A 27,916-nucleotide genomic window follows, 5' to 3' on the forward strand; every position below is an offset into this window, starting at 1 on the left:
TTGTGAGCGGTCGGGCTCGGCCGGCACGGGCTAACAGTGTGCCGCGGTGCGCACGCGCGGTTGCAGGTGAGTGGGGCCATGGCGGCCGGGCAGCGCAGCGCCGCTCAGGCGGCCTGGCTGCTGCAGGTGGCATGCTAGCCCGGGCTGCCATGCGCCAGCGCAGCGGTCCCGGCAGCAGCAGCAGCAGCGTGAGAGCGGCGGCGGCGGCGGCGGTTGCGGCACCGGCGGTTGCGGCACCGGCGGCGGGGGCCCGGGCGACCCAGAGCGGCCAGCAGGCACCGCGGCGTTCGCGCAGCGCCCCGAAGCGTCACCACGGATCACGCGCAGGCGCCGCACGACCATCAGCCGGCTGGCGAAGGCAAGAGCATGTCCTTCCTGTTCCGCTTCCACGACCTGATCGGAGGCATCCATGTGCCCATCGACGACGGCGTGGACAAGCTGAACCGCAAGTACACCCTGGTGGTGTTCCTGTTCCTGGCGCTGCCCATCTTTACGCGCCAGTATATCGGCGACCCGATCGAGTGCTTCACGCCGACCTACTTCACGGACGCCCAGGCGCGCTTCGTCAACAGCTACTGCTGGACAGCCTCCACCTACTACCTGGTGAGCGACGCCGAGGGCGACGAGGCGGCCGAAGCTCCGCCGCGCGAGCCGCCGGACCCGCGTGTGCAGCCTGAGGAGCTGGACTACGCGGGCTTTGAGACCCCGCCAGCGGGTGGCGTCGAGCGTCTGCGGCGCGTGCACGTCTCGTACTACCAGTGGGCGCCGCTGATCCTGCTAGTGCAGGGCTGCTGCTTTCACCTGCCCTTCGTGCTATGGGGCGCGTGCGCGCACAGCGCGGGCGTCAAGCTGCGCCGGCTGCTCAAGCGGGCCTCGGACATCGCCAGCCTGCCGCCGGGCTGCCAGCAGCGCGAGGCCCTCCTGTCCGAGTTCGTGGACCAGTTCCACACGCTGGTGGCCGGCAGCGCGGGCTGCTGCACGGACCCGGCCTGCGGCCTCCCGCTCGCCTGCCGCTGTGTGGGCGGCCCCACGCGCTACCTCTGTTTACTATACCTGCTGGTCAAGTCGCTCTACGTGCTCAACGTGGGCCTCCAGTTCCTGATGCTCACGGCGTTCCTGGGCCGCGGCTTCCTGCGCCACGGCCTCGAGCTGGCACGACGGCTGGCCGCCGACGGCGACTGGTGGAACTCGCCGCGGTTCCCGCTGCAGACGCTGTGCCAGGTGCGAGCCGCGCTCCAGGGCGGCCTGCGCACCTACCTCTGTCGCTGCGTACTGCCCATCAACGTGTTCAACGAGAAGATCTTCTCCGTCGTCTGGTTCTACCTGGCGCTCCTGCTGCCGCTGAACCTGGCCAGCCTGCTGCTCTGGCTGTGGCGCTGCTTCCGCTGCAACCGGTTCGCCTTCGTGCGGCTCTGCCTCTGGAGGACCCGCATGGTGAGCCTGGGCGAGCTGTCGCGCGTGTCGCGCAAGATCGCCGTCAACTACCTGGGCTGGGACGGCGTGTTCGTGCTGCGCCTCATCGAGAACAACCATGGCAGCGCCATGGCCACCGTCATCCTGGGCCGCCTGTACGACTTCTACGCCAACCAGATGAAGGCGCAGGACGACGGCTCCGACGTGGAGCTGGGCCCCATGCCGCCCTCGGTGGCCGCCCAACAGTCCGGCGCCATGCACCCGTGCCACGGCGCGCCCTGCCACGGCGGCGCGGCCGCCCCCTGCGCCCACCAGTTCGGTGCCAGGCGGCCCGGGGGCTACTGGGGCAAGTGAGCGCGCAGCAGGGACCTAGCCAGTTACCGTAGCCGGCCCTAGCGGCCGCTAGGCTCGCCTAGAGCACACACATGTATCCCAGAGAGGGCCGCCCTCGCTATGCAAGCCCGGCGAGGCGGCTTCCACACCGCCTCGCGCGTGGCACCGTGTATCTCTATCGCCCCGGGCCCTGCTGCGGCCGCTGGCCCCAATGGCAGCCAGACCCCTTGGTACCGCCTGGGGGCGCCTCTCTCTTACGAGGGGGCCGCCCCGACTAGTAGCTCGCCAGGGGCCGCTTCCCGCCGGCGGTGCGAGGACCGCCGCCGCCGCACGAGGACCGCCGCTCTCCGGGCAGCCTGCGCGCAGGTGAGGCTCGCGTCTGCCGCGCCGGCGGCGACCACTCCACGCCTTGTCTCCCCGCCGCAGGCAGAGCCTTCCAACCCGGACGACGGCCAGGACCACACGAGGTGAACACCCTCTGCGCAGCGCTCGCGACCTGTCTGACCGTTGCGGACGCTGCGCTTTGGTTCCTCGGCTGCAACGGCTCCGGGCAGTGCCGGGCATATGTCCGCTTTGAACAAGCACGGCGTGTCACCAGCCGTTGACGCCGAGTGACACAATTACTTGCATCTCGCGTTGCGCATGAAAGTTGACAGTGTTGTACGCGACCGTTGACTTTATCGAGTGCATGAAGCTTCGCACCACTGTATTCCTTGTTCACGTTAGTTGACGTCCGCGTACTACGTTAGGACCATCGCTGTAGCCACGTCAAGTCTGACCTGACGTGGGAGCAGCAGTTTCGGATAGACCGCGGTGATGGAGAAACACTTTGCAGCGTCCTCATTTCGTGCGCTCTGCGCTAGCTTCGTCCGCGTCACGTTTTGCATAATTTGTTGCATATGAATGTGGAATGCAGTACTAAGGCACGAAGTGCAACTTAAACCTAAGTGCTTCCTGTGGCTGTAAGCAGTGAATATGGCTAGCGCGCTGCATTGCGCAGTGTACAATACCAGGTGGGCATGCAGAGAACCGGACTTAATAAAGGGCGATGAAATTTGGGACATAAGATTTACCTTTCTAAATCCGAACACATTAACCTGGTGTTCTAGGCATGTGTGTCAAATAAACTAGAAACACGTATCAAACAAAACCACGCAGTTAAGTGTTCCCTGGCAAATGAAGTGCACTGGGTGCACGCCTTGTTGGCGCGATCGATATTGAACATTAATAATTATGTGCGTTGGCAAGCTCTCCTCGCGAGGCTTCTTTTAGCGAAGAACATCTTCCAGCGCATAAGGAAAAGAACGGAAAAGAGCTCAGAGAAAGAAATACGAATGGACTAGTAGAACGCTGCTCTTCAACTGTATTAATCTTTTGAAAATAATCGTATGCCTTTGTCTAAATTTCAACTAGCCCAACTTCCTGTCTTCAATTCTGTTCTTTTAGCCCCTAATGAGTCTAAAACTATAGACGTAAGCCACGCATCTACGGTGATAGCGCAGAAGTAGTTAGTGTCGCATCTGACGCGTGTCAGCATATATGCGGCATTGATTAAATTGTCTCAAGCACGATCACTGTCTTTCCACACATGTATGAGTCTAAGTCTAGCATATATCTGCCTCTACGCAGAAACTTATTTCCCTCTGCCAGTAGTTTTCAGTGTTTTCTCATCATTACCTTCTCCTTACAACCTTGCGATACGATGCTTTCGCATCAAAATGTTTGTTAGGGCTACCCGAATTCTCGTGTCTCGTTTAATCATGTCTTGTGCAAGGCAGACCGCATGTTTCCTTGCGCAGATGGGCAGTATTCGCTCTTTATGCAGACTGGAAGCACACATGTAATATAGGCGGTCGACCAAAAGTGAAGATAACTATAAACGCTCGGCTAATACTATTTATCCTCTTATTCCTGGTACTGATGCGGTCAGACACCGAATATGTGGTATAGATGATGAAGAAAGAGTAAATATTGAACGCAGTTATGTACTCCTTCCGTGTCTTGTACGAGCTGGGTCCGTTCACGTGTTTTTTATTAAAAACGGCAAATGGCGAGCTATGCTCGTAGACAGTACATCTCATTTTTTAGCAATACCACTGACGAGGAGGCTTCGCCTCACTGCTTTGCCGTGCTTCAGGTAAATGGCAGCACAGAATCCGTGGGGCAGCGCAAGCAGCAGCGAGTTTATTCTGGTGGAGGAAGTCAAACATTTTGGCAACTGGGTTCTTTAAAAATGGCGCCGCCGCCGGCACGAGCTTCGTTGGCGTCTTCAGGAAAAAGAAAAGCTGAATTCAGCGGTGAATCGAGCGATTCCGAAGATGAAGTGTACTACTGTTAGAGTAAAGAAGACACCGAAATTCTTGTTGCACTAAACAAACAGACAAACACTTAGCTCGTCTTTTCAGAGCAGCGCTTCGAGGGCCTGACGTCGCAAGGCAGTGGTGCGGACTCGACGTAAACAAAGTCATTGCATGCCCGCCTCACTTTCAGTTTTTGGCATCTCCAATAAATAAGTTTGCTGTAGAAGACACAGATGGCCATCGCAGTATTTCAAAGTGCACTCTGCAGTCGAACACCGAGTTTCTTGTTCTCTTCTCATATCTATCGCACGGTGTGTGGTATAGTGCTGTTGAGCTTCACTTTTGCAATAATGATTCACAATGCTTTTCGTTCGTAAATGCGTTTTGCCATTGGCTGGCTGCCTTCGGTAATAATATGCCCAGCATCAGTATTGGCTGGATTTTTCCTTCAGGGATAATTCTAGCCTAAGAACTTTTTTTTCTTCTGAATACGAACTGGAGCTGAATAGACAAAAGAGTTCTTATGCTATAGAACTGTTCGCAAAGCGTTCTTACGAACGAAAGACTTGTTAATGCGCCCCTGGTGACGTCATTGCTTTTCTATTTTCGTACCAGAGATGTTTCTGATTGCGGCTTGGTCAGATCATATTTGACAAAAACCTAGCACTGAACTAAGAACGTCTTGACGAAATAACGAGCGACAGAAGGGTATAATGCAACGTGTAGATGCAACGGTATAATGCAACGTGTTTAGGGCATAGCACTAGATAGGAACACTTGCGCACCACCATTTAGTTCTCAATTCCTCTTTTTCTTTTCAAGTATAGTAGGATAATCTTAACAGCGCCATTTTGACTGCTGCAGTTTCTATCCAGACATGTTACAAGCTGCATGAGTCGGATGTGAACGAACAGAATGCAGCGGTCTAACTACCGTGCTAACCAGAATATGGTACTTAGAACTGAACTTAAATTCTATATTATACATATTGTTCTTCAAACGCACTCGTCAAAGGACCACCGGGAGGTCGCTTATAGGATTGCGGGTTGCTGAACTTCAAGGCCTGCATTCACAGAAGAAATTATTGCGCTAGAACTTTTCGCAAGAACAGATGCGGGCCAATCACGATGTTGGACTATTAGCGAAGGCGGCCGGCAAGTAGCAAAACACTACTCACGAGCGAAAAGCATTGTGAATTCGGGCCGGCCGAATTCCCAAAGCTTCTCGTTCGTAAGTGCTCTTCGCCATTGGCCCGTTTGCGCCATCCACACTCGTCGACCGACGATAACTTTAATTCTAGCAGCCCGTAGCAGTAGCCCAAAAGTTCCAATTCGAAGCCGGGACGCACGAGCTTCTACATAAGCCGGCAAAATGAGAAACGTATCGCCTACTTGAACTCTCTCGCAATAACTTGTTTCGGTTGCTCAACAATTGATTTGTCTTCTGCCCGCCACAGTGCGTCAGTGGCTCTGGCGTTATGCTGCTCAGCTCGACATTGGGAGTTTGGTTCACGGCCCCGGTAGCCGCATTCCTAGGGACGTAACGCAGACACGCTCGTGGGCCATGTTTTGGGTACAAGTGTAAAAACTCCAGGTGACAGACGTAAATCCGGCGCTCTACTATATATCCTCTCTTACAGCAAGTGTACAGCATTGCAATGATCAGCTGTGTCCGATACGTACTGAAATATGCCCTAGAACGCGTCGTAGTAGTATACTGCTTTTTGCAGCTCCAGAAATATTGAAGCTAGCAGGGCTACGACAGGGACTATACAAATTGCGCTTGCGACCTTCAATCTCGAGCATTAAAATACGGACATCAGGCAATGAATTGTTCGTCGGTCAGCCAGGTCATAGCGGAGGTTATACTGCGTGTCATGCGCCCCACGGTTAACGCCATTCCAGCACCAATGGCTTTATTTAAAACGCAACCTCAGTGAACGGCGCACTCGAATGTGTCGAGTTGCCTATAGGTGGCAGCGGCATACGGAAATCTTTTCAAGGCTCTGTCTGTCCCGCAAAATGAACGAGTAGGGCGTATTTTAGAACATTCAAAAACTATGCTAGATGTGCTTGAGGAAGTTATTTTTTTAGAATGGAGATGTTGGGCTCTCTAAAGGGAGGCGGACACGCTAAATAATCCCCTCTTATAAAGTAAATCAGCTGTGACAAGAAGTGCAAGTGAGGCGTGGAATCTTGCAGAAAGTTTCACTATACTTTTGCAAAACACTTCAAATAAGAAAGCTGCTTTCCAGCCTGAGGACTGGTTGCACCGTTTGTGGTTGTAATCATTAAACTAGATCAATTAACAAGTAACACCCGCCGACAGCCACATGTCCCAAACTTGCGCACGGGCTGCGAGGTGCTTTGTAGTGGAGGGCTCGGGATGGAGTTAGGCCATCTAAGGTTGTGCACCGAGCACTAGCAACATCTCACTCGGTCCTATTGGAATGCGGCCACCTTGGATAAAAAGAAGTGATAAGGTAAATACAAGGTTGAGCTCGGTTGGCTACCCTGCCCTTAGGATGGGGAAGGGGGGCATAGATATGAGAAAGAAAGTTCATAGCACTTGCACACAAGCTAAAGGGTTCATCGTTCAGCCAATCACAAGCGGTCACATAGACTGGTGGGTCATGAGAAGCGCAGCAGCCCCTTTGTGGCCCTGTGCATCGCTGTGAAGCACTTATAGTCTAATTGCCTGAAAGCGGCGCGAATGACAAGCCGTGTGATCATCGTGTGCAAGGCAGCCAAACAACAGATGGTCTATATGGTTTCCAATGTGCCCACATGTGTCATACTTGGCACTGTCATTCCAACTAAACATGAATAAGCGTCCTTAAAAGGAACGCTTATTCGCAAATGGACACAGTAAGGTTGCTCCTGGTTAAGCAAGTCCGGATAAGAGCTTTAGTTTCATGTGTGAGGAAATGAAAAAAAACAACTAACAAGCAGTGGAATACCACCATGGATCCATTGCGGCCGGTCGGATTAGGAACTTGGGCTCACAGGCTGACTCTAAAGGGTCGCGTTCATTGACATGAACTTCGTCAGTGTTCTCGTTTTGGGTAGTCACTTAGGCGTCACAGACGCAACATGCGTGCGAGATTTAAATATTTTCGAAACACTGCTTGGAGTCAATAGAAACCTTCTGAAGAGCTTGAACAGTATTTTTTACAGCGAAGAGCTGTTTTTGTTGCACTCCCGCTTTTTGTCAGTGTGGCGAAGCTTCTCGCCACTCGCGCCTCGACTTCTTTACTGAAGTTAAAGAAGTGCAGTAGAGCAAATTATTTGTGTTCATTGTATTTATACTTCAACTTCCAAGCTGTCAATCGCCTTCGTCCTTATCCGTTTCTTTCAACCATCCTATTCATGGTCAATACCCCACTGGGGTTATGCTCCACGAACACCCAGGGCCTCAACAATAGCAACTACGACAATAACAACAACAGCCTCGGTGCATTAGCAAGACGTAAAAGAACAGTGGTGTGAGAGGAAGTAAGCGGTACTAGTAGCTGTTATTCATCTATCATGTTTATTTGTTGAATTGCGCAGGTCTGGGCGATTAAAAAAAGTCATACACCACAATAATCGTCGTGCACCGCTGCATCACAGTCCTGACGCACCCATCCTGCTGCTCATATCAAACACATACTACGCAAAACGCACGTTGGAAGCGCGCAGAAGTCGGTGGCGAAGTTTGGCGGCGTAGCGCCGCTTACCTGCACTGGTGGAGATGACCAGCAGCCTTGGCTGCTTGCCGAGATTGCTTCCGCAATTCGTGCAGTTCAAACATGCACTAAGTGTTGTTGAATATGTTTTACTTATAATGAACGGGTACGACCTCCCCTCTCGGTGGTGACAATCTAGGATGGAAGGGCAGAGGAAACTTTGACAGGGCAAATAAATATCGCGCGGACAACGACATTTATTTGCGATGGCTGCAATTCCTCTGTCATTGAATAAATAAGACACACAGTACTGTTGAGCCGTCAACTGCCACAACCGCTTAGTAAACAGGAATGGCTGAGAAAAATAAAAAACATCATCGAATAGACCAGCGGCCGAACTCGCAAAGCTTTTTGTCCACGCGTGTTCTTTTAATTTCGGCGGTCGTCTTCGCTAAAGATATGTTCAGCTCGAGGATTAGCTGAAATTTTCTCTTGCGAAGAATTTTAGCGTAAGCACTTTTTGTGAATACGGGCCCAGAATCAGCAACGCTTGTACGCGGCACACATCATTTGCAGAGGGCTGCGGGAACTGGCCAAACGAACGGCCCGATTGCGTTCAGCATGTTCTTACCGCATGCTTGCTGCCAGTGCTCGCTCGTCGTGTGTTTGCCGTCGCCTGCCCCGTCATAATCCCGCAGTGCCAGTACGCGGGCTGCGAACCGTGCCTATACATGGCGACGGGGGTCGAGATTAGGTGCGCTTGCTCTGAACGCGTGTGCGAGAGCAAAAGATTCTGGGCCCGTATTCACAGAAAAACTCCTAAATTAGAATTATTCGTAAGAGCAAATTGGAACGAATCCTTATGCTAGACATATTTGCAAAGGCGAAGCGCACTGGTGCCTGGTTTATATGCACTGCGAGACAAGTATATATATAACACTAGAAGCAGGGGCTGCATTCACAAAGTTTCTTGTTCGAAACTACGCGTTGCTATTGGTCAGCCGCCTTTGCTAATAATAATATGTCCAACATCACAATTGGCTTGCACGGCATCTGCGTTCAGGAACAACTTTAGTGTAAGAAACGTGTTGTGAATACGTTCCAAGATAGTAAACAACGTTGTGCAAACTCCAGTTCTGAGACGCAGAGCACCGCTGCATTGATGTAAACGGCTCTGGCTTCTGTTCATTTCCTTATAGTCAAGTTCGAGCTCGCTTAAGCTGCCATGTCGTCAAGGAGGTCTCCGTCGATCCAGCGCAGATCTACTTTATCATCGCATGCGTCCTCGTACGATGGGCAATAGACTCGCGGCGACGTGGCGACTTTAAATCGACTAGAAATTTGCGCGCTAATTCACGTTCATGAGTGCTTATTTACATTATTTTCGCGGTAAGTGAAATAATATACATGCACGAAGGGGCAACACGCATCAATGAAAATATCCTTTTTCCAGGCATCATATATGATGCGGAGTGGCAGTAAGTTATTCACGCCGATACGACGTGATGGTTTACAATGTGTCATCTTGCTAATTTAGGCGCAGCCACAGAGCTACTCCAGCCTGGATAGTTCTGTCGTTGTCAGCAGAGAGATCAGTATGTTTGGAGTAACTAAAGAAATCGCAAAAACTTGCCGCGACTACATTCCGGAACTACATAGCGGGAGCGCTGAGTTGGACGACTGCTCCTTCAAACATGAAACTGAGTAGCCGCGACGCACACCCATCATACACGCAAGTCCTGAATCTTAAGCACGCAAACAAACTGAAATCGCGTGACCCCACGCACAGTAGAAGCGATCAATCCTCGTTAAAACGCAGAAATACTCGGATACATCACTCAACAACTCATAAGATCAAAACAAGGCAAAGTGAAATTTCGCGGTGAAGATGCGTTTACTATGCCTTATCACACGAGCTTATTCATATGTTCATAAACTTGCATCGACATTCACGTCGCCGACGATCTGCCGACATATGGGAGAGATTTTATTTTCGCGAGCACAGGAGCTTCATCCAAGACCTTCTAAACGTCTTAATTACGGCGGAGTAGCAATTCAACATTTTGCGATCTTTCAGTGTTGAAATGTCCCTAATTATCTTGAGTATTCTTAGAACAGCAGAGTAGGCGATGTATAACTTGTAGTAAATCCGTGGATACGAAGGAAGGCGCCATGATGGAAGCTCAGGCACGCTAACGCGTACCTTCGACACGATGAGCAGTATGGAAGCTATGGCTACAGTTGGTCCGACATTAGGAGTAGCAATCTAGCGCGAATGACATGAGCGACAAGAACACTTAACAAACCCGCAGTTGATGTGTGTGTGTCGGTCATGTAAAATTATGTTAGGTTCGCGCTGCTTTACCGTTCCTAATGTCAACACGTGGCCACGCGCGAACATGATAACGCGTTTCTATTCTCTTTCAGAGGGCGTAACCGTAGCGCCACCTCGACGAGCTGCTCTTTTGCCCCACTCAAACACATACAGCCCCGCCCCCCATCCACTCACACAAACAAAGAAGCTTAGCTGTGCGTATGCTTAGATGACTTAGGTGTGCTTAGTTTCGGAATGTAGGTTCAAAACACCATAATATAGAACCTTCTACTTCCTAGGAACTGCTTAGCAAGTACGCCTTCTTTACACAATCAATGCACAGGCACGAAACATTCAGTTTAAGGCTCAACGTACCTTGGCCCATACGAAAGAGGTGAGACGCAGGATAAATCAAAGTAAACCCAATGAAGTGCAGCATACCGTAGCCTTTCAATAGGTAAACCAGAATATGGAATCAATGAACCGAAAATTGTGCATGGTGGTTCAGTGGCTGTGATATTCTGCTGCAGATGATGCGATCACGGTTTCAATTTCTGGCCGCTGCAGCCGCATTGCGATGGGGGCGAAACGCATGAAAGCCAGTGTACTTAAATTTAGGTGCACTTCAAGGAATCCTAGGTTGTCAAAATTAATCTGCAGCCTTCCACTACGGCGTCTCTCATAGCCCCAGTGTTACCTTAGGCCGTTAAAGCCTACGAATCAATCAGTAAAATTGTGCAGCCGATGCAGCAGCGCTAAGGTACGTCACAAAATCACAACGACTGGTGTCCCGAAAGGCGATGTGAAATACGTTCAATCATCGGAGATACCGATCCGCCCCTAAAAGCAGATGAACATGGTTTGATAAATATTATAAGCTTCGCATATTCATTAGACTGGCTTTCACATGTTAGTTGAAGTGTACACATGTCTGGAAACATTTATTCACTGTTTGCTACTGGCTGCTGCCTTACACGATACAGTTTTTACATTGCGCTGGACCCCTGCTGCATACCCTTTCTGATCAACGCATATGAGCATGTACAGCATCTTTTGTAATGCCGTAAATACGATGAGCCAAGGCGTTGACGGCGTCACAGCTAATGAGACTTTATGAGATCTACAAGCATAAAGAAGCCGTTGGATCTGTGATGAACAAATACACCTAAAAATACTCACTTATTGCTATGAAAGATATTGTACAGGCGTTGTGCTGACAATAGCCTGTGCACAATGAATGTAACTTTCTATGCAGCCAGGGTGATATTGTATGCTGCTGTTCTCTCACTTTTTTTTTTATCGCTTCGGCAATATCACTTCTTTTCTTGTGGCATCTTGTTTTTGTGAGGTTTCATGATGTGTTTTCTCTCTCTTTTTTCTTGTGATGTTCCGTGCCTTGTCTGGTGTTTTTAACTTTCTGTATTGAAACACTTCGCATGTCCACTTTTCACACGTTAGAAGGCCCAGCCGCCGCCATTCCCTGGTTCCGACATCTCATTTTGTAGTCATTCCAATTTAAAAAAATTATCGAAGGCAGTGGTCATCTTAATTTGTAGAACAGACGCGCTTTCTCGGGTTATGTCATCGCTGCTGCAGTGTGAAGCCGTCAATTCTTACGTTGTTAACATCGACGCCTATTACATTTGGCAGCATTAACACCATTTAAATTGTAAAGAAATCGCAGTTTCACCCGAAAAGTGAAGCACTGATATAGCGATAGCAAAGGAGACAACTACACAAAGTAAGGTTCGTAGTTCTATCGCCCGTATAAATCGCCGTTTAAATTAGCTTACTGATTAAATTTACAAACATGGTGTCACGCACGCACAGGCAAGCATATACTGAACATATCTTAGTCGATGACCACGAACACTTGATGTCACAATGCTGGCGTGATGAGAGGCGCCGGCAGCGGGGCGTAAACGCTTCGTGCTGCTTCTCGGTTCACCGCGCCTCAGGAACTCGAGATTACGTAACCTTTAACAGTAGATGCGCTGGACAGGGTGCATAAAGCTGGCAGCCATCTAAGTTCGCCCTTAGCGTTTGCACCCGCCGCATATTACCTCCAAGATACGGCGCGCGAGCCACGCATGCGCCCAGCCGCGCGAACAGCCATGCGTAGCCTGAAATAACTATTTGAATCAGAAATAACTGTTTTTCTTTTTTCTGTCAAATCATGCATAATCAGTGTGTACACATCATATCAGACGGGGAGCTATCGCGGTTTTCCTGACATCGCGTGACAGACAGGTGAAGTGGGGGTGGTCGAAAAAAGTTTTTGACCAATCGTGGAGGGCTGATAGAATTGGAATAGAAAAGTTTGGAATAGTTTTACGTTATAGCGCCCCTGGGCAGCGCGGGCACACGGAACCAGGTACGGCTTAATGCACAATGAGCGATGCTAGGTAATGTTATAGCAACAGGCTGTGCGTTTGGAAGTAGTTAGGGCGGCGAAATGTTGACGCAAACAGAGCACTACAGATGAAGATAGTGCCTCGCTTCGGTATGAAGATGCGGAAAAAAGGCCGGCACACATTCAGCGTTATTACTGGCGTCGGCTGGCTTTGCGTCACTCAGGGTCGATGCGGAGTGAGGCTACAAGCCAAAACGCCGAAATCCGGATATGGAAGTTATTATCATCGGGCCAATACTTAGCATGTTCTACAGCCGACAATGAGACTGGCTTGTCCAGCCCTCAGAGTTTCGTCTTGGTGTCTGGCTCGTCGTGGACGCCAAGCGATGCAACGGTATAGCCGATGCCGGTAGAAACGCTGAATGTGGGTTGGCCATAATTGACAGTGTCGGCAGGAAGAACGACATAAGGATAGCATCATCGAGGTAAAGAGCGGCCTAAATCCACTTGTGCAACGCATTTGTACTGTAGCGTGAGGAGTCCCCCAATATGCAAAGCATTCCTTACCTGCTACCTGGCACTTAGCGGTAACCAGGTAGGTTCCTGCCTCACATCGTTTAGGGCCTCCTCAATAAAAAAAAAAAAGGTTATGCCCGATGGTGGGACCGAAGCTCGATATTCTATCACATCATCATTGTATATAACCATTGTGCACACTGTATATATTGAAAATCATTTTGTACATGTGGCATTTAGTTTATGTGTAACTGTGCCTTTCCGTGGGTATACGTGTTTATATGTTGGTGCGTGAGGACTCGGACACTATTTGCGTTGACAACGCGCTGTGTTTCGTTCCTTACATGTTATCGTCCGGGTGGAATTGTGCCGTGATTGTGACTCAGTGTTCGTATCGTCTCTTGTCGAAATAAACTTTTTCTAAACACACACACGCTCGATATACCAGCATAGCGGCGAGATGCTTTAACTGATAGGCCACAACGATAGGTCAACGCCAACTGGCTCTTTGAGACCACGTGCTGGTGCCTGCGTCACGTTGCATAGCACGACCTGTCATAGCTTTCACTTCGTTAACGTCAACTGTGGCAGTAGAGAAAGTGGTAATCAGGTGCATGGTGCTCAAGGTAATTGAGTTTCAATGAACATTTTTATAAAGCAATTATATGTATTGCTCATAGCTACGTTAGCGCAATGCTACAAACATCAACGGGTGCCCATACCACTCTCAAGAACGGATGCTGCGCGGCAACTTCAATCACTTGCTCGCCACATCACACTTCTACGATGTAATTCACCGAGTTTCACCAACTCACGTTTGCCCTTTCTCGAACCTAACTTGCGACTTCGCCTGCCACCTGGTCTCTCCCGTCGCGCAACTACTATGTCGCATCTGGTTGGGCGTCGCATTTACAAATGCCTATTCATTCCTAATAGGAATGGCCATCAGTGCGGTCTGCAATTTGTGAGGGTGCGATGAGACTGTAGAACACCTTCTGTGTCGCTGCCTATCCTATGACGCTGAACAACGTACTCTGCAAGCTAAACAAATCCTGTTGGATAATAGAGCGCTCTGGGAGGAAAAGATCCTGGGACCATGGCCTATGCACTCTTGCATGCAAAGGGGCACAAATGCCATTCTACACTTCTTGAAGGCTACTGGACTTACGAACGCTTGTGACAAAGGACATTCCTCTGCGACTGACTCTGCGAATGTCTGACACTTTATTATTTTTCTTCACTTTACTTCTTATCTATTCTTCCCCATTCACCCTCCCCAAGTGTAGGGTAACCAACCGGGCACGTCCTTGGTTAACCTCGCTATCTTTGTCTTTTCGTTTCTCTCTCTCAGGTCATGCACTAACTTGGCCACTCTGTCAGTTCTTTAGGTGATTCTGTGGCGATATAACGTAAAGCTATTCCACATTGATTTTATTAGATTCTCATGACGTCAATTTTAAGTAACCACCGACGCAAGCGTGGGTGGGTAGGTGCAACATTGTTTGAACAGCCTATTTAAACGGTCTCCTTTTTTGCAGGAGTTCCTTTTGTTTGGTTTTAAAACTAATAACATCGCCTGCAGTTACTAGTTTTCCTCATCAAACTGGCTGAACAGAGGCGAGGAGCGCAAAGAGGTGGAGAGGGTTTCGGTGGGGCCTAGCCAGCGGAGCGAAGTAGGTAACGGCGGAAAGAGCGTTGCGGCGGCGTCACGTAGGATAAGCTCGGGTTAGGAAAATTGTGCCGGCGTCTCCGATTGGTCCGCATCCCCTTGCTTAGCTTGCGCCTCTACGATCGCAGCGGCGTGGAATGGTGAGCTAAAAATGCTGCCAAAACGAATATTTGGCGAAGAAGAGTTGACAGAGCGGCGTGATCTACGTGCCTTTAAATAAATGCCGCCAAAACGCATATTTGGCGAAGAAGAGTTGAGAGAGCGGCGTCGTCTACGGGCCTAAAAGGCTCGACAACGTTATCCTGGAAAGAGGGGTTCGTAATGGCAGCAACGAATGGAGTTAAGCGCTCAGCACTGGGAAGCGGAACGTCAGCATTCATTATCGACTGCTGCGCTAACAATTACTTCTAGAAGCATATCTTAATGGCTCTTTCTGGGCGATATGCGGACCGGCTGTCATAAACTAATAAAAAATAAACTGACGTAAACTGACATCATTGATTGCGCCACCAAACCCTTTCCCTTTACTCGCACAAACATTACACCACAAGTAAAAGCATACATAATAAACCATCATTAAGCCCTTAAGCAGGATGCCTTCCGAATCCTGTTTGTACGTCCGTTTTTCAGTGATCCACGGAAATGCAACGGAAATCCTCGCGGTGGAATGACAAAGCTTTTTGGTTGAGTAATAATCTTCGACGGCTCCTGCTTGATTTCTTTTTCTTAGAGGAGCCGTATCATTAAGTCATTTTGGACAGAAACGCCTAATAAATAATTGCGTGCCACTGAAATCAAAATTGTTTTATAATCTTTCAATGCAAAAGCAATTCGAATACATAGCAAAACAAACGCAAGTACTTCGATTTGCAAAGCCGCAGCGACAGCTCCGGCATTATTGCACCCGCCGTGGAAACAGCTGGTGGGTTTTTACTTTTGCCTATAGCGCTGCCCCATCAATTGAGGTCTCAGCTACCGAACGGTGTACTTTCAATTGAGAACTATTGTATTTACTGCAATAAAGCTGGAAACGATAAAAAAAATTTAATTTGGGGTTTTAAGTTCCAAAACCACGATCTAAATATGAGGCACGCCGTAGTGGGGGGACTGCGGAAACTTGGGCCACCTGGGGTTTTTTAACGTGCACCTAAATCTAAGTGCTTAGCAGCCCAACACCATAGCCACTAAGCAACCACGGCAGGTGAAGCCATGAAAGAGTAGAACAAGGTGAGCAGACACCGTTTTCCGCAACTTCGTCGCGCGCTGGCATTGGGTAAATAAGTGCGGTGTGTATCACTCAGAATATCCTCTAATTATCGCTGGATGTTCCGTTTCGAACTTTATTCATGTTATACACGTAGAAATATGTTATCACTGGTGACTCCGAGCAGCCACCACCAGAGCAATCGGCGGGTAGCCATCTTTTGCTCAATTCGGAGCGGAGCACTCTCCGGCTACTTAAATTTAAAAAAAAAAGCAATTTTGCTCGCCATAAACATTCGGAAGACGCTTAAGCTTCGCCTTTAAGAGTGGAATGGGATAGCATTCAAAGATCCCTGACTGTTTCTCACGCTTCCCGGAAACTGGAGCGTATGTAACCGTAATCTTCACCTGGAAACGCTTGCCGCGAACCCTTGTAAAGAACGGCGGGTTGCACAACAAGATTGTCACCTTGCCACCCGATTACGACAAGGGGTGCAAGACGCGCACCTCCCGCTCTCCACCTCTCCGTGCTGCAGCTGCGAGGCGTTCAAAGAAGCGACCTTTGCGCTGGAACCCGCCGCCTTCCTCCAGCCCCTTCGACATGGTGACGGGACGAATTCGGTGTGTGGACAATGATTCTAGAGTTCCCCAATGCGGAGCTGATTTGACACGCCTGAAGAAGCTACCGCGGGAACGTCTTGTTTTTGTGCTTCTCACGGTTTGGAGTGGCTCGGAACAATGAGCGACGCGCGATCGACAACGTCGATTTTCCGGAACGGCACCACCTTCAACGCCGTCGCTTGGGCTTCGGAATGTGTGTGCCTTTGTGTCTGTAAACTGGTCTTCAGAGCAGCTGCGAGTTGGTGGTGTGTAAACGAACAGCCGCCGCGTCGTAGGACCAGCGGATCGAGTGTATAAAAACTGTGGTTGTGCGATTGTTGGACGCACTTCTCTTGAGCAGTCATGTTAGACTGGTTCATTTTTCTCAAGCAGTCATGTTAGACTGAGTTAATTTCTGTAAATAAACCCCTTTTTCCTCGTTCTCGATGAGAAGCAGTTCTTCACTTCATCAACGATCTCAGCGTAAATAAGTTGGACGACGGCATGGGCCAGCTACCTTCGAATTCATGCCGTACTCCAATCTTGGCAAAGGACCACGGACGAAGGGATTGAGCCCCCAATCCTGACAACTGGCTGACAGCGGTGAGATGGACTTTGCGACATGGTGCTGTATCTGCGGTGAGTGCTTGGTTTTTGCTTTGACTCTCTAGGCTTCATTTTTGTGGTTGTTCTGTTTAGAACAGTAGGGAAGCTAGATTGTTGTGTGTTAGCTAGGTTGTGTTTTACTAGCTAGATTTAGAGAGCAGAATCAAGGCAGTAAAGCAGCAGTCATGGAATTAAGGACACTGCTGAGAGACGAGTTGTTGATTGTTGGTGAGGAACTGGGCCTAGATGTACGTAAAGAAATGCTAAAATCAGAATTATTGCATATCATTTCCGAACAGGCCAGTGAGGAAGAAGTTGAACTGGGGTTTGAACTTCTGAAAAAGAGAGAAGAACGAGAGAGAAAAGAAAGGGAGGAACGCGATAAAGATCGCGAGTTAAGAAAAATGCAACTTGAACTTGAAAGCAAACGTTTGGAGTTGTCTCAAGGAAGTGAAGGCGCTCTAGGACGATCAAGTGAGGCAGAATCATACCGCATGGACAGGCTATTAAAGCCATTTGAGGTCGGGACCGACATAGGCTTGTTCCTAAGCAATTTTGAAAGGACTTGCGAGAAGATGAACTTCGGCCCGAGTACATGGCCACAGCGGTTGCTGTCTATGTTGCCGTGTGAGGCGGCGGAAGTAATCGCCAGATTGAGTGTGCGGGATGCATATGATTATGCAAAAGTTAAGGCTAGTCTCCTGAAGAAGTACCGCCTTTCAGCCGAAGCTTTTCGGCAAAGGTTTAGGAGCACAGGCAAGAAAGATAGCGAGGGCTATCCGGAGTTTGCATATAGCTTAAAGGCCAACCTAGTCGAGTGGCTTAAAAGCGCGGAAGCGTACGACAGCAGAGACATGATCATTGAATGCATGTGTCTAGAGCAGTTTTACAAAACCATCCCCCAAGCTGTGAAACTGTGGGTGCAAGATAGAGGTAATGTAAACACTGTGGAAAGGGCGGCTGAATTAGCCGAAGAGTACGCAACCCGTAGAAAATTGAACGCCGAGGAGGGAAACTGGGACGGTCGAAATGGACCGCGGAAACCATTTCCGTTCAAAAAGGGTGCGCAAACTAGACGATCCGAGCCTGTAGACATGGCGGAAAAGCCCGCAGAAAAGAGCGAGGAGAAACGTAACGGAGAAACCACACAAAAAGAACAGAAAAGAAAATTCGAATCTGTTAGACCAATTCGCTGTTACAAATGCCACAAACTGGGACATATAGCTGTAAACTGCGAGAAGCCTAGCGTAGTTTTTTCCTACGTGGAGGAAAAAGATGAGAATATGGAACTTTTAAGTCCGTATCTCCACAACCTGCAAGTTAATGGAAAACCATGCCGAGTGCTAAGAGACAGTGCCGCCACGCTGGACATTGTCCATCCGTCTTACGTGATGGTAGAGGACTTCACCGGAGAAGTAGCATGGATAAAACAGGTTGTAGAAGAACACAGCGTGTGTCTGCCCATGGCCAAAGTCAAAATCAGTGGACCATTCGGGGAGCTAGAGACTGAGGCTGCAGTTTCCAAATTTTTGTCACTGCAGTATCCCTACATCTTTTCGAATCGTTCGAATCAGTTACTGCGTGACAGAGGGCTCAAACTAGGAGAGGGCATAGTACAGGCATTGACCAGAGGCCAAGCTCGTAAGATCTCGGCGCTTTCGGCTGAAAATGCTCAAGCTCCTCCAGCTGAAGCAGAAAAGGGGATAGCTTCAATCCCCGAATCCGAGCTAGGCCCGAGGGACAAAAGAACAGTTGAGGAGAGCCTGCCAGTTGACCAGCTCAATGAGAGCGTAGCACTAGAGTGTCAGAGTTCTAGCCTGCAGGAAGAGCATGCAGACGCGCTCCCAAGCGAGACAGGGTCGTTATTATCACCAGCCTCAAAGAACTTTGATCAACTCTTACGCGTGGATAGAGAGTCACTGGCAGCTGAGCAAAAGAATGATGAGAGCTTAGCTAAATTACGGGACACAGCTAAAGAAGGCATTGCTAGGCGCAACGTAACGATACATGAGAAAGGAGGATTGTTGTATCGGCATTACAGAGATCGAAAGGGTAAGATTTTAGATCAGTTAGTCATACCTACTAAGTATAGGGAGGACCTTTTGAGTCTTTGTCATGGAAATGGGTGGTCCGGCCACCTAGGCATAAACAAATCAAAGGAAAGATTGCTTATGGAATACTACTGGCCTGGCTGTTTCAAAGATGTAGAAAACTTTGTAAGATCATGCGACGCCTGCCAGCGTTCTGGTAAACCAGGAGAGACTTGGAAAGCTCCACTGAAGGTAGTGCCCTTAATAACAGAGCCTTTCAGACGGCTTGTAATAGACACGGTAGGGCCTCTTCCAAAAACAAAATCAGGCTACAGGTACTTGTTTACCATGCTGTGTCCGGCTACCAAGTTTCCAGAAGCAATCCCTTTGAAAGAGCTCAGCTCCACTGAAGTAGTAGACGCGCTTTTGACAGTGTTTGCACGAGTTGGGTTTCCAGCCGAAATTCAGGCAGATCAAGGGTCAGTATTCACGAGCGCACTGACTTCCACATTCTTGCAAAAGTGCGGGGTAAAGTTAATACACAGTTCTGTCTATCACCCTCAGTCAAACAGTGTAGAGAGGTGGCATTCGGTGCTTAAGCGAGTTTTGCGTGCGCTCTGTTACGAGCACAAGGAGGACTGGGAGAACTGTCTGCCGGCAACTTTGTTTGCTTTGCGAACGGTTCCACATGAAGCGACAGGGTTCTCTCCAGCAGAACTAGTGTATGGGAGGACACTCCGTTCTCCACTGAGAATGTTAAGAGAGATGTGGGAGGAAAGAGGGGAGAGTCCAACCGTGGTTGAATACGTGCTGAATTTACTGGAACGGCTAAGCGCAACCCAAGAACTAGTCGGAAAGAACACGGCAATAGCTCAAATGAACGCCAAAGCCTATTACGACAAGAATGCGAGGCTTCGTACGTTTAAAGTTGATTTAACGATGAAAGCGGAAAAGTGTAGGTTTGGTTGTTCGCAGGTTACTTATCTGAGCCATGTTGTCGGCCAGGACATGAGACGGCCGGCTGAGCTGAAAATAGCAACGATTGGAGATTTTTCTCAGCCGCGCACGAAAACGGACGTTCGTTCATTTTTGGGACTTGTGGGGTACTATCAACGGTACATTCCGAATTACTCGCAATTGGCAAGTCCATTAACAGACGAACTCCGAAAGGGAGCACCGAGTAACGTACACTGGGATAAGGACAAAGAGAACGCTTTCCAAAGTTTGAAGACGCTATTGGTTTCTCGCCCTGTGCTTCGCGCGCCAGACTACACAAAGGAATTCATAGTTCAATGCGACGCAAGCGACAGAGGTATGGGCGTGGTACTTAGTCAAGTCGGCGACGATAACGAGGAGCATCCTATCCTCTACGCCAGCCGTAAACTAAATGTAAGAGAGGAGGCCTACAGCGCTTCAGAGAAGGAATGCGCTTGTTTGGTTTGGGCCGCCCAGAAGTTGTCGTGTTACTTGTACGGAGCGAAGTTCATCTTCGAGACCGACCACTGTCCTCTGACGTGGCTCAATCAAATGTCACACAAAAACGGCCGCTTGCTCCGATGGAGCCTCACTCTCCAAGAGTACAACTTCTCCGTTAGATATAAGAAGGGAAAGTTGCATAGCAATGCGGATGGTTTGAGCAGGCTAATTTGAATTCTGCGTTTGAGGGTCCCGCCTAAATTTTAGGGTTACTAGTGTTAATTTTATTAAGCGAAGAAGATCCCCTCTCATTTAGCAGGATTCCCTCCATGATTGCTGAATTTGTCAGCAGGAATTTGCTTCAGAAATTGGCATAGTGAAATGCAGCATTTTTTTTTGTTTCTGCACTTATGTTGTTGTTGTTTTTTTTTTTGAAGCCTAGCGAGTCTAAAGTGAGAGCCAATGCACGTCATCTCGGCGCAGAGCCGTGTTGTGGGGTTCATTTTGCAGTTGCCTGTCCTTGTTGGATGTTTTGGGGCGGTGACATCAATGCACAAGTGGTCGCTGCGAGCCAAGACATCAATCCCCCCCTGACCAGCAGCCGTTCTCTTCCTGCCTAGCGGTTGTCAGCGCTAGACAGTCGAGACTTTTGGGGCCATGGAGGCGCTGTAAAGAACGGCGGGTTGCACAACAAGATTGTCACCTTGCCACCCGATTACGACAAGGGGTGCAAGACGCGCACCTCCCGCTCTCCACCTCTCCGTGCTGCAGCTGCGAGGCGTTCAAAGAAGCGACCTTTGCGCTGGAACCCGCCGCCTTCCTCCAGCCCCTTCGACATGGTGACGGGACGAATTCGGTGTGTGGACAATGATTCTAGAGTTCCCCAATGCGGAGCTGATTTGACACGCCTGAAGAAGCTACCGCGGGAACGTCTTGTTTTTGTGCTTCTCACGGTTTGGAGTGGCTCGGAACAATGAGCGACGCGCGATCGACAACGTCGATTTTCCGGAACGGCACCACCTTCAACGCCGTCGCTTGGGCTTCGGAATGTGTGTGCCTTTGTGTCTGTAAACTGGTCTTCAGAGCAGCTGCGAGTTGGTGGTGTGTAAACGAACAGCCGCCGCGTCGTAGGACCAGCGGATCGAGTGTATAAAAACTGTGGTTGTGCGATTGTTGGACGCACTTCTCTTGAGCAGTCATGTTAGACTGGTTCATTTTTCTCAAGCAGTCATGTTAGACTGAGTTAATTTCTGTAAATAAACCCCTTTTTCCTCGTTCTCGATGAGAAGCAGTTCTTCACTTCATCAACGATCTCAGCGTAAATAAGTTGGACGACGGCATGGGCCAGCTACCTTCGAATTCATGCCGTACTCCAATCTTGGCAAAGGACCACGGACGAAGGGATTGAGCCCCCAATCCTGACACCCTATGTACGAAGGCGAGCTTTGTGGTGGAACCACGGCCTCCTGCGGTGGGCAGCGATGCGGCGGAAGCGAGCGCCAGCTGGAGTTAACGCAAGGAACCGCCCCAAGACATCCATCGCGCCGGCGCGCGAAAAATGGCAGGCGCCGCGGCTGATTTGTGTGGGTGAGGGGGTTTCTTTGAGTTTTTGCGTAACAAAATGTATGCTGAAATGCTACTGTATAATTCATTGTTCTTCGCATTTCTTGATGTCATGGACACTACCTGTTGGTGTACACCAACACTGCCTTGTAGAGGGGGCCATGGGCCTAGTCAAGCTGTCGAGACAGCTTCTAGCTCTTGACCCTTTCCAGGACCCATTATTTCTGGAAAAATAAAAATTGAATTGAATTGAAAAAGTTATGTTTTTTCGTATAGTTGAATTACAATCCGAGAGCTATCATGTCTGTATCATGTCTGAAGGTTGTGTGCAAGTTGTAGTTTACGATTTTTGTAACTATTTTAGCTTGATAAATTCAATTAGTTCAGTCAATTCCTTGCATCATATGGAAGGCCTGGGTATAACTGGTTCGAAAATCTTTTTGCCGATGTGACGTCAGACGTTACATATACGTTACTTTGACGTGGGGAGTTTTCGTAGATTTGTAGCTTTGCGTGACAAACAGGCGACATGGGCGCGGCGCTAAAAATTTCGACCAACAGCGGAGGGCTAATTGTGACAAAGGCGTACAACAGGAAAGAATTTTTTTTTTGGTTCGGCCTAATCATGCATAATAATTGGCTACACGTCATTTTGAGAAGGTGAGTTCTCGCGGTTTTCTTGACCTTGCGTGAGAGACAAGCGAAGTAGGCGTGGCCCGAAAAATTCCGGTCAATCGCAGTGGGCTAATGGCGGAAATGGAATAGAAACAGATCGGAATTGCTTTACGTTATAGCGCCCCTACACTGTGGGAAATGCGATAATGGCATTCAAGATATTGACGTACAGTCGAAGCGCGCTATTAACTGCGATATTCGTCGTCGTTCCTTTTTCCGACCACTTCGCGTGGCGCTAGTGTACTACACTTTTTCCACTTCCTCAGAAGGCCCAAATAAACGTACACTGTATATCCCTTTTATTGGTTTATCTAAACACAGCGTACTTCCGCATGTTGGCGATGCCTGTGATGTGATCAGCTGTACATCTAAACTCGCACTTTCTGTATCGGCTGAGAGAGGCTGACTTAAGAGCTTTCGCTCTTTTTGAAAGACGCAGGTTACGTTGAAACTTTGGAGGAACCATTTTATCAGCCGATTACGTCACGCGTATGCTCAAAGGATATTCCAATCTTATCTTGTCGGCAATATTTGGCTCATCCAGGAATATTTAGCAGTTTGAATCAGTTGGTTAGATCACAAGTAATCTGGTCGTTTACCCAAATGCGCGTGCTGTTACAAGGAAGTGGCGACCCATATCGTTTCGTCAAAAAGACTCACAGCCATCCATATAATGTGTCTGTGACATGGAGTTCATTGAACCGCACTTCATGAGGGGCGCGGCAGTGTACATTCCGGAGTATCAGTTCAGTGTGTCTTTTCAAGTACTTTTTGTTTCGCGGTGCTATGTTTCCTAGCGCCGTGGCTTGGGCCATGCTGGTCATTGTAACGTGAGCTGAGCAAATGCCGGCAGGGGCACTGCAAGGTTGACGCTGCCCAGAGTCATACCTGGGCATCGCGACGAAGCACAGAAAAATAAGAAAAAAAAGAAGGAAAAAACGAAACGACGAAAATAGGCAGGACGTGCACTGTATTCGTCTCTCTCTTTTCTTCCTCTCTCTCTCTCTCTCTATGTTCAGTCGCGCTGCGCAAGTACAGCTACCGAATCCGCACCAACTTTCCCGTCTTAAAATCTCCAGCCATATTAAGAGCAACATAACCACCACAATAAACCCGAGCTTTGCAAGGCAAAATAATATGAGCCATTCGGAAACTTGCACGGCACTGCTTACTCCTTTCGAACTGACTCCTTGCTGCAGTGGCAGGAACTCGGAGCGCTTCACACTAATTCTGAGAGCGAATTCGTCTTCATGACCACTCTCGATGAATGCCAGTGGCTGTGCGGTTCTACGCAACCAGGCTCATCGCGTCCTACTTTGCTTACTATAAGCAACTGACTCTGCTGCCCGTCGCGTTTTTTTTTTCCCTGCTCTCATGCGACTTCTGCAATGTCGATACCTCGGACAATTTTTTTCTTTTTTATTAGTATTACTTTTTTATTTGTCGCACCAGCAGCGTATCACTGCTGGCACTCAGCATGGGGCTGGTCAACCTCGCCATTGGCCCCCATTTGAGTCACTGCTTGCTCCCTGACAGCGCTTGTTGACTGGCGCATCGTTCGAACTCACACGAGTTCATTGCAGTCACCTCTCCGCGATGGTCCTCATATATTTCGTGCCTCGGTGAGCCTAATTTTAACAGCGGACTTCAAGTGCATCTTCGCTTTCGCATAATAACGCCTGCACTTGCGCGACACCGTATGTAACACACTGCCACTAAAGTATCAAGGAAAACACATTGCGATAAGCATGTTTTTCACGACTTTTTCTTGTCTTCTTTGCATTCGACGAGGGTATTCTAAACAGCACTTATCACGTGACACAGAACTGACCCATTCACATCGCACTTGGTCATCATTGAATACAGACGAGAACGTTACTTTCTTTCCTTCTTTCTTTCATTGCGGGAGAGGGTGGCTTCTTAACCATATATGCAGGAACAGCGCCGTGTAGAAGTTTTCATACAGCAGTAAGGTCTGGCCAGTAAAAGCGCTGGTGAGCCACGAATCACTGGATATACAGAGTGTCCCAACCATCACGCACCAAGATTTAAAAATGTCCAAATTCTACGTAGCTGGAAAGATCTGACCTCAGCCGGACCGCTCGTTTCCTACTATCCTCTGCTCGCATCAGCTCTCACTTTCGCTTGTTTGGGTAGGTCTCGTTCGCGCTTGCTTCGATTGTCATGGTTTGAGATTGTTTTAGATCCCAGCTCTTTGGCGCCCGTTCCTGCGGCGAGCGTCGGCGTAACTGAGCGAACGAGCACAGCGAAAGATGGGCGCGAACGCGGCGCGCAGCGAGGACGAAAAAAAGCGGCGAGAGGAGGAAAGTGGATTAGGATATGACGCAGTAGTTCTGCGGAAACCCGCTAGGTGGAGAGAAGTAATGAATAAAGGGAAAATCAGACATCCACCGGTTCGTAGCAATTGCTACAAAGGAAACCCATACGGGTTCCTCAAAAGAAAAGCCTCATAGTTGAAGAAAAAGTCGTCCTGGTCCGGGACTCGAACCCGGGACCACCGCCTTTCCGGGGGCAGCCGCTCTACCATCTGAGCTAACCAGGCTTTTTTTTTCTTTATTTCTAGCTTGGCTACAAGCCTCAAAAGTGTTTGTGACCATAGATCACACTCGTTTTATGTGTGTCAAAGTATCAAGCATTGACACCACAGCTTCATCGCAGTCATTCATCTTGTACACGTCACGCACCTTCACAACCATTTCCACAAAATATTCATACACAGTTCGGCCTTTAACATCGCAATGTCTATATGCCAACAGACTACGCCATACTGCGTGCAGTATAAGTAAAAAGATAACATCCATCTGTTCAAAATCGCGTTCAGGGGGTAAAAAACCTGAGCTAACCAGGCGGCTAGCATATGGCAGGGCGAAGTCGAATTTGTCGACAACACGAAGCAAAGGCAAGTGTTTGACGTAGTAGTTCTGCGGAAACCCGGAAGGTGGAGAGAAGTAATGAATAAAGGGAAAATCAGACAGGAGCAAAATCAGAAATTTTGCTCCTGGCTTGACCGAGGTCTCGGCAGGCAGCATTTGTTCCAATAAGGTACTTCTGTTTCAAGTTCGACAATATGCTGCAAACGCCAACTGTCAACGTATATGCTTGTTGATAGCTGTTGCCTTCAGTGCAGGTGCCTGGTGCGTCGTGCATGCTTTGCTTCACGCAAGAACCGTAGACGTCAGCCACGCTGGTTTAGCGGTTGGAGCGTTTGGCTAGTTACTTCGCAAGAGCATCGAGTCGAGAAAAGCGTTTGAATACTCCCTTTGCAGGACTTCAAGGCAACAACATACTAACGAAAGCGTGGCTGTGAAATCACAAAATGATACCGCTTCGAACAGTTCACATTACCACACAACTTTAAGTTTCTACTCTTACTACTGCCCATACTTGTGAAACATGAAATTAATACAAGTGGAAGCAACTATAGTAAAACGCCCTTACAACGCAGCGCGAGGGACCTCCAAAATCTTTCGTTATACAGGTAACTTGGTGGTAAAGGTCACGGACCGTATCGCTCACATTAGAGGCTAAGCACGTCCAGCAAAAGAAGGCCTTTATTTAACATGAATTCAAGAGAAACTTAGTAAAATAATTTGATAATCTATTTGCATCCACACTGTGGAAGGATGTGCAACTGTAGGCAGCCTTATTGCACTGAGGTTTGCAGCATGTAGCGAAACGCGGAAGCTATGCAAAGTTAAGCTGCAGATCGTCGAAAGCCTCAGTCGCCTCCCTTGCCGTCAAAATACTTGTTCGTTTACAGAATCCTGATCAAGGTTGCTTTCATTGAAATTTGCGCCTTTCCCTCCTTAAATAGCTTTGAAAACGCCACCGGTCATCAGTTGCGACTGCATCATCAAGTAGTTTTTATCAGCCGTCACACGCGCTGATGCGTTGCAATAAGCAGTCAACTAGATGAGAAAAACCGCTCGTTTCGAAAGCGCACACAAGTGACCTCCTATAAACGAGGAGAGCGTTTGATTGGGCTGTTCAGACAACGCTGCGGGTCACCGCCCGATGCTTGCGTCGGCGGTTACGTAAATTAGACGTCAGGAGATTAGAATAAAACACATTCGAATAGTTTTGCGTTATATAGCCCGTGGTCTTCGTTGTAGAGGCGTTCGACTGTATTTCATCTAACTGTACGTGTTGTAATTGCGCGATCAATCCAATTGCCGATGGCACACGCGAGTCATGTGAATCCACAATATATATATATATATATATTGTGGGGTATAGTATAGGGCCGAGGACAAGAAGTGAATTTGAAGTCATGCTCGAAGAAACGGAATTTTTTGCGTAGCAAATGAATTCTGTTCGTTTTTACGGCGCTTTCCTTCTGCCGACGTGTGCTGCGCGGCGATGTGTGACCAGCGATAGCCATAGCAGGTGCCGTTTCTCGCTCGACTGCTCCCGCCGAATCTCGTCGCATGCGGGCACGCGGCGACGGTGCAGCTTCCTCGGCGCGCCCGGCACGCAAGAACGCTTTCGGCGGGGCAAGCTTATTGATCATTATTCTGCCGACTGTAGACAAATGAGAGGGCATCGTTATGTGTCCTTGATGAACATTGAAATGTACAGTCGGAAAAAAGGTGACGTTTCCAGCTGTTTACGCCCAAACCTTGTAAAACTACGCATGCCCATGTTATCGGAATATACTAGCCCAAGGTAGAAATCCGAATGCCAGGCGGCGTGCCCAGGCTGTGGAAGAAATAAAGTTTTTCTCAGATTCCGCGGCCCGTAAACATTGCACGCCAACCGCACCCAATAGCTTGCAATCTGTCGAAGCAATGTTGGAAAAATGAGCACGGCGTGAACGCTTAGGCGACCTGCATAGAAAGATCGCCCCGTGCGGCGAGTGCCCCATGCCGACGTTCTCGGTCTCTGTGTGTTGCAGGTCTTCCGGCCCGAGGGCAGCCTCCCGGGCCGATGCCGCGTGGCGCGGTGGCGGGTCCCACAGGGCCGGCGAGAAGCGTTCCTGCACGGCGAGATCCCGCCCTGGCGAGCACCCGTTGGGACCCAGCGGGAAGCGCTCGGCTTCCGCACCAGCCGTTCGGACTGCCAACTCGCGACTCAGAGGCGAACGTAGAAATCATTGCCAAGTATTTCATGCTTAACCACATCAGCTGATATTATTTGCTAACGGGCTCTGGAGCGAAGAAACAATCTTAAATTACTCATCCAGAATATGTTCCTAGCTGCGAATTCTAATAAACGGACAAACGGGAGTAAACCCCCAA

The 27,916-nt window shown here is 49.1% G+C and overlaps 1 protein-coding gene and 1 non-coding gene across 3 annotated transcripts; one reads left to right on the forward strand and one right to left on the reverse strand.

Annotated features, from left to right (window-relative positions):
- The first annotated feature begins 58 nt into the window (after positions 1-58).
- LOC135911469 (innexin unc-9-like) lies at positions 59-27,916 on the forward strand. 2 transcript variants are annotated; one of them, XM_065443780.1, is made up of 3 exons: positions 362-2,112; positions 2,173-2,213; positions 27,574-27,916. In XM_065443780.1, the coding sequence occupies exon 1, from the start codon at positions 367-369 to the stop codon at positions 1,765-1,767; it is 1,401 nt and encodes a 466-aa protein (XP_065299852.1). In that variant the 5' UTR covers positions 362-366; the 3' UTR covers positions 1,768-2,112; positions 2,173-2,213; positions 27,574-27,916. The 2 variants fall into 2 exon arrangements, with proteins under 2 accessions (XP_065299846.1, XP_065299852.1); XM_065443774.1 differs by having other exon boundaries at positions 59-2,213.
- TRNAP-CGG (transfer RNA proline (anticodon CGG)) lies at positions 25,146-25,221 on the reverse strand. The gene has a single exon. It is a non-coding gene; the product is annotated as a tRNA-Pro (tRNA).

The sequence above is a fragment of the Dermacentor albipictus genome, chromosome 1 (genome assembly GCF_038994185.2).
Source record: "Dermacentor albipictus isolate Rhodes 1998 colony chromosome 1, USDA_Dalb.pri_finalv2, whole genome shotgun sequence".
In the NCBI taxonomy this organism is placed as follows: domain Eukaryota; kingdom Metazoa; phylum Arthropoda; class Arachnida; order Ixodida; family Ixodidae; genus Dermacentor; species Dermacentor albipictus.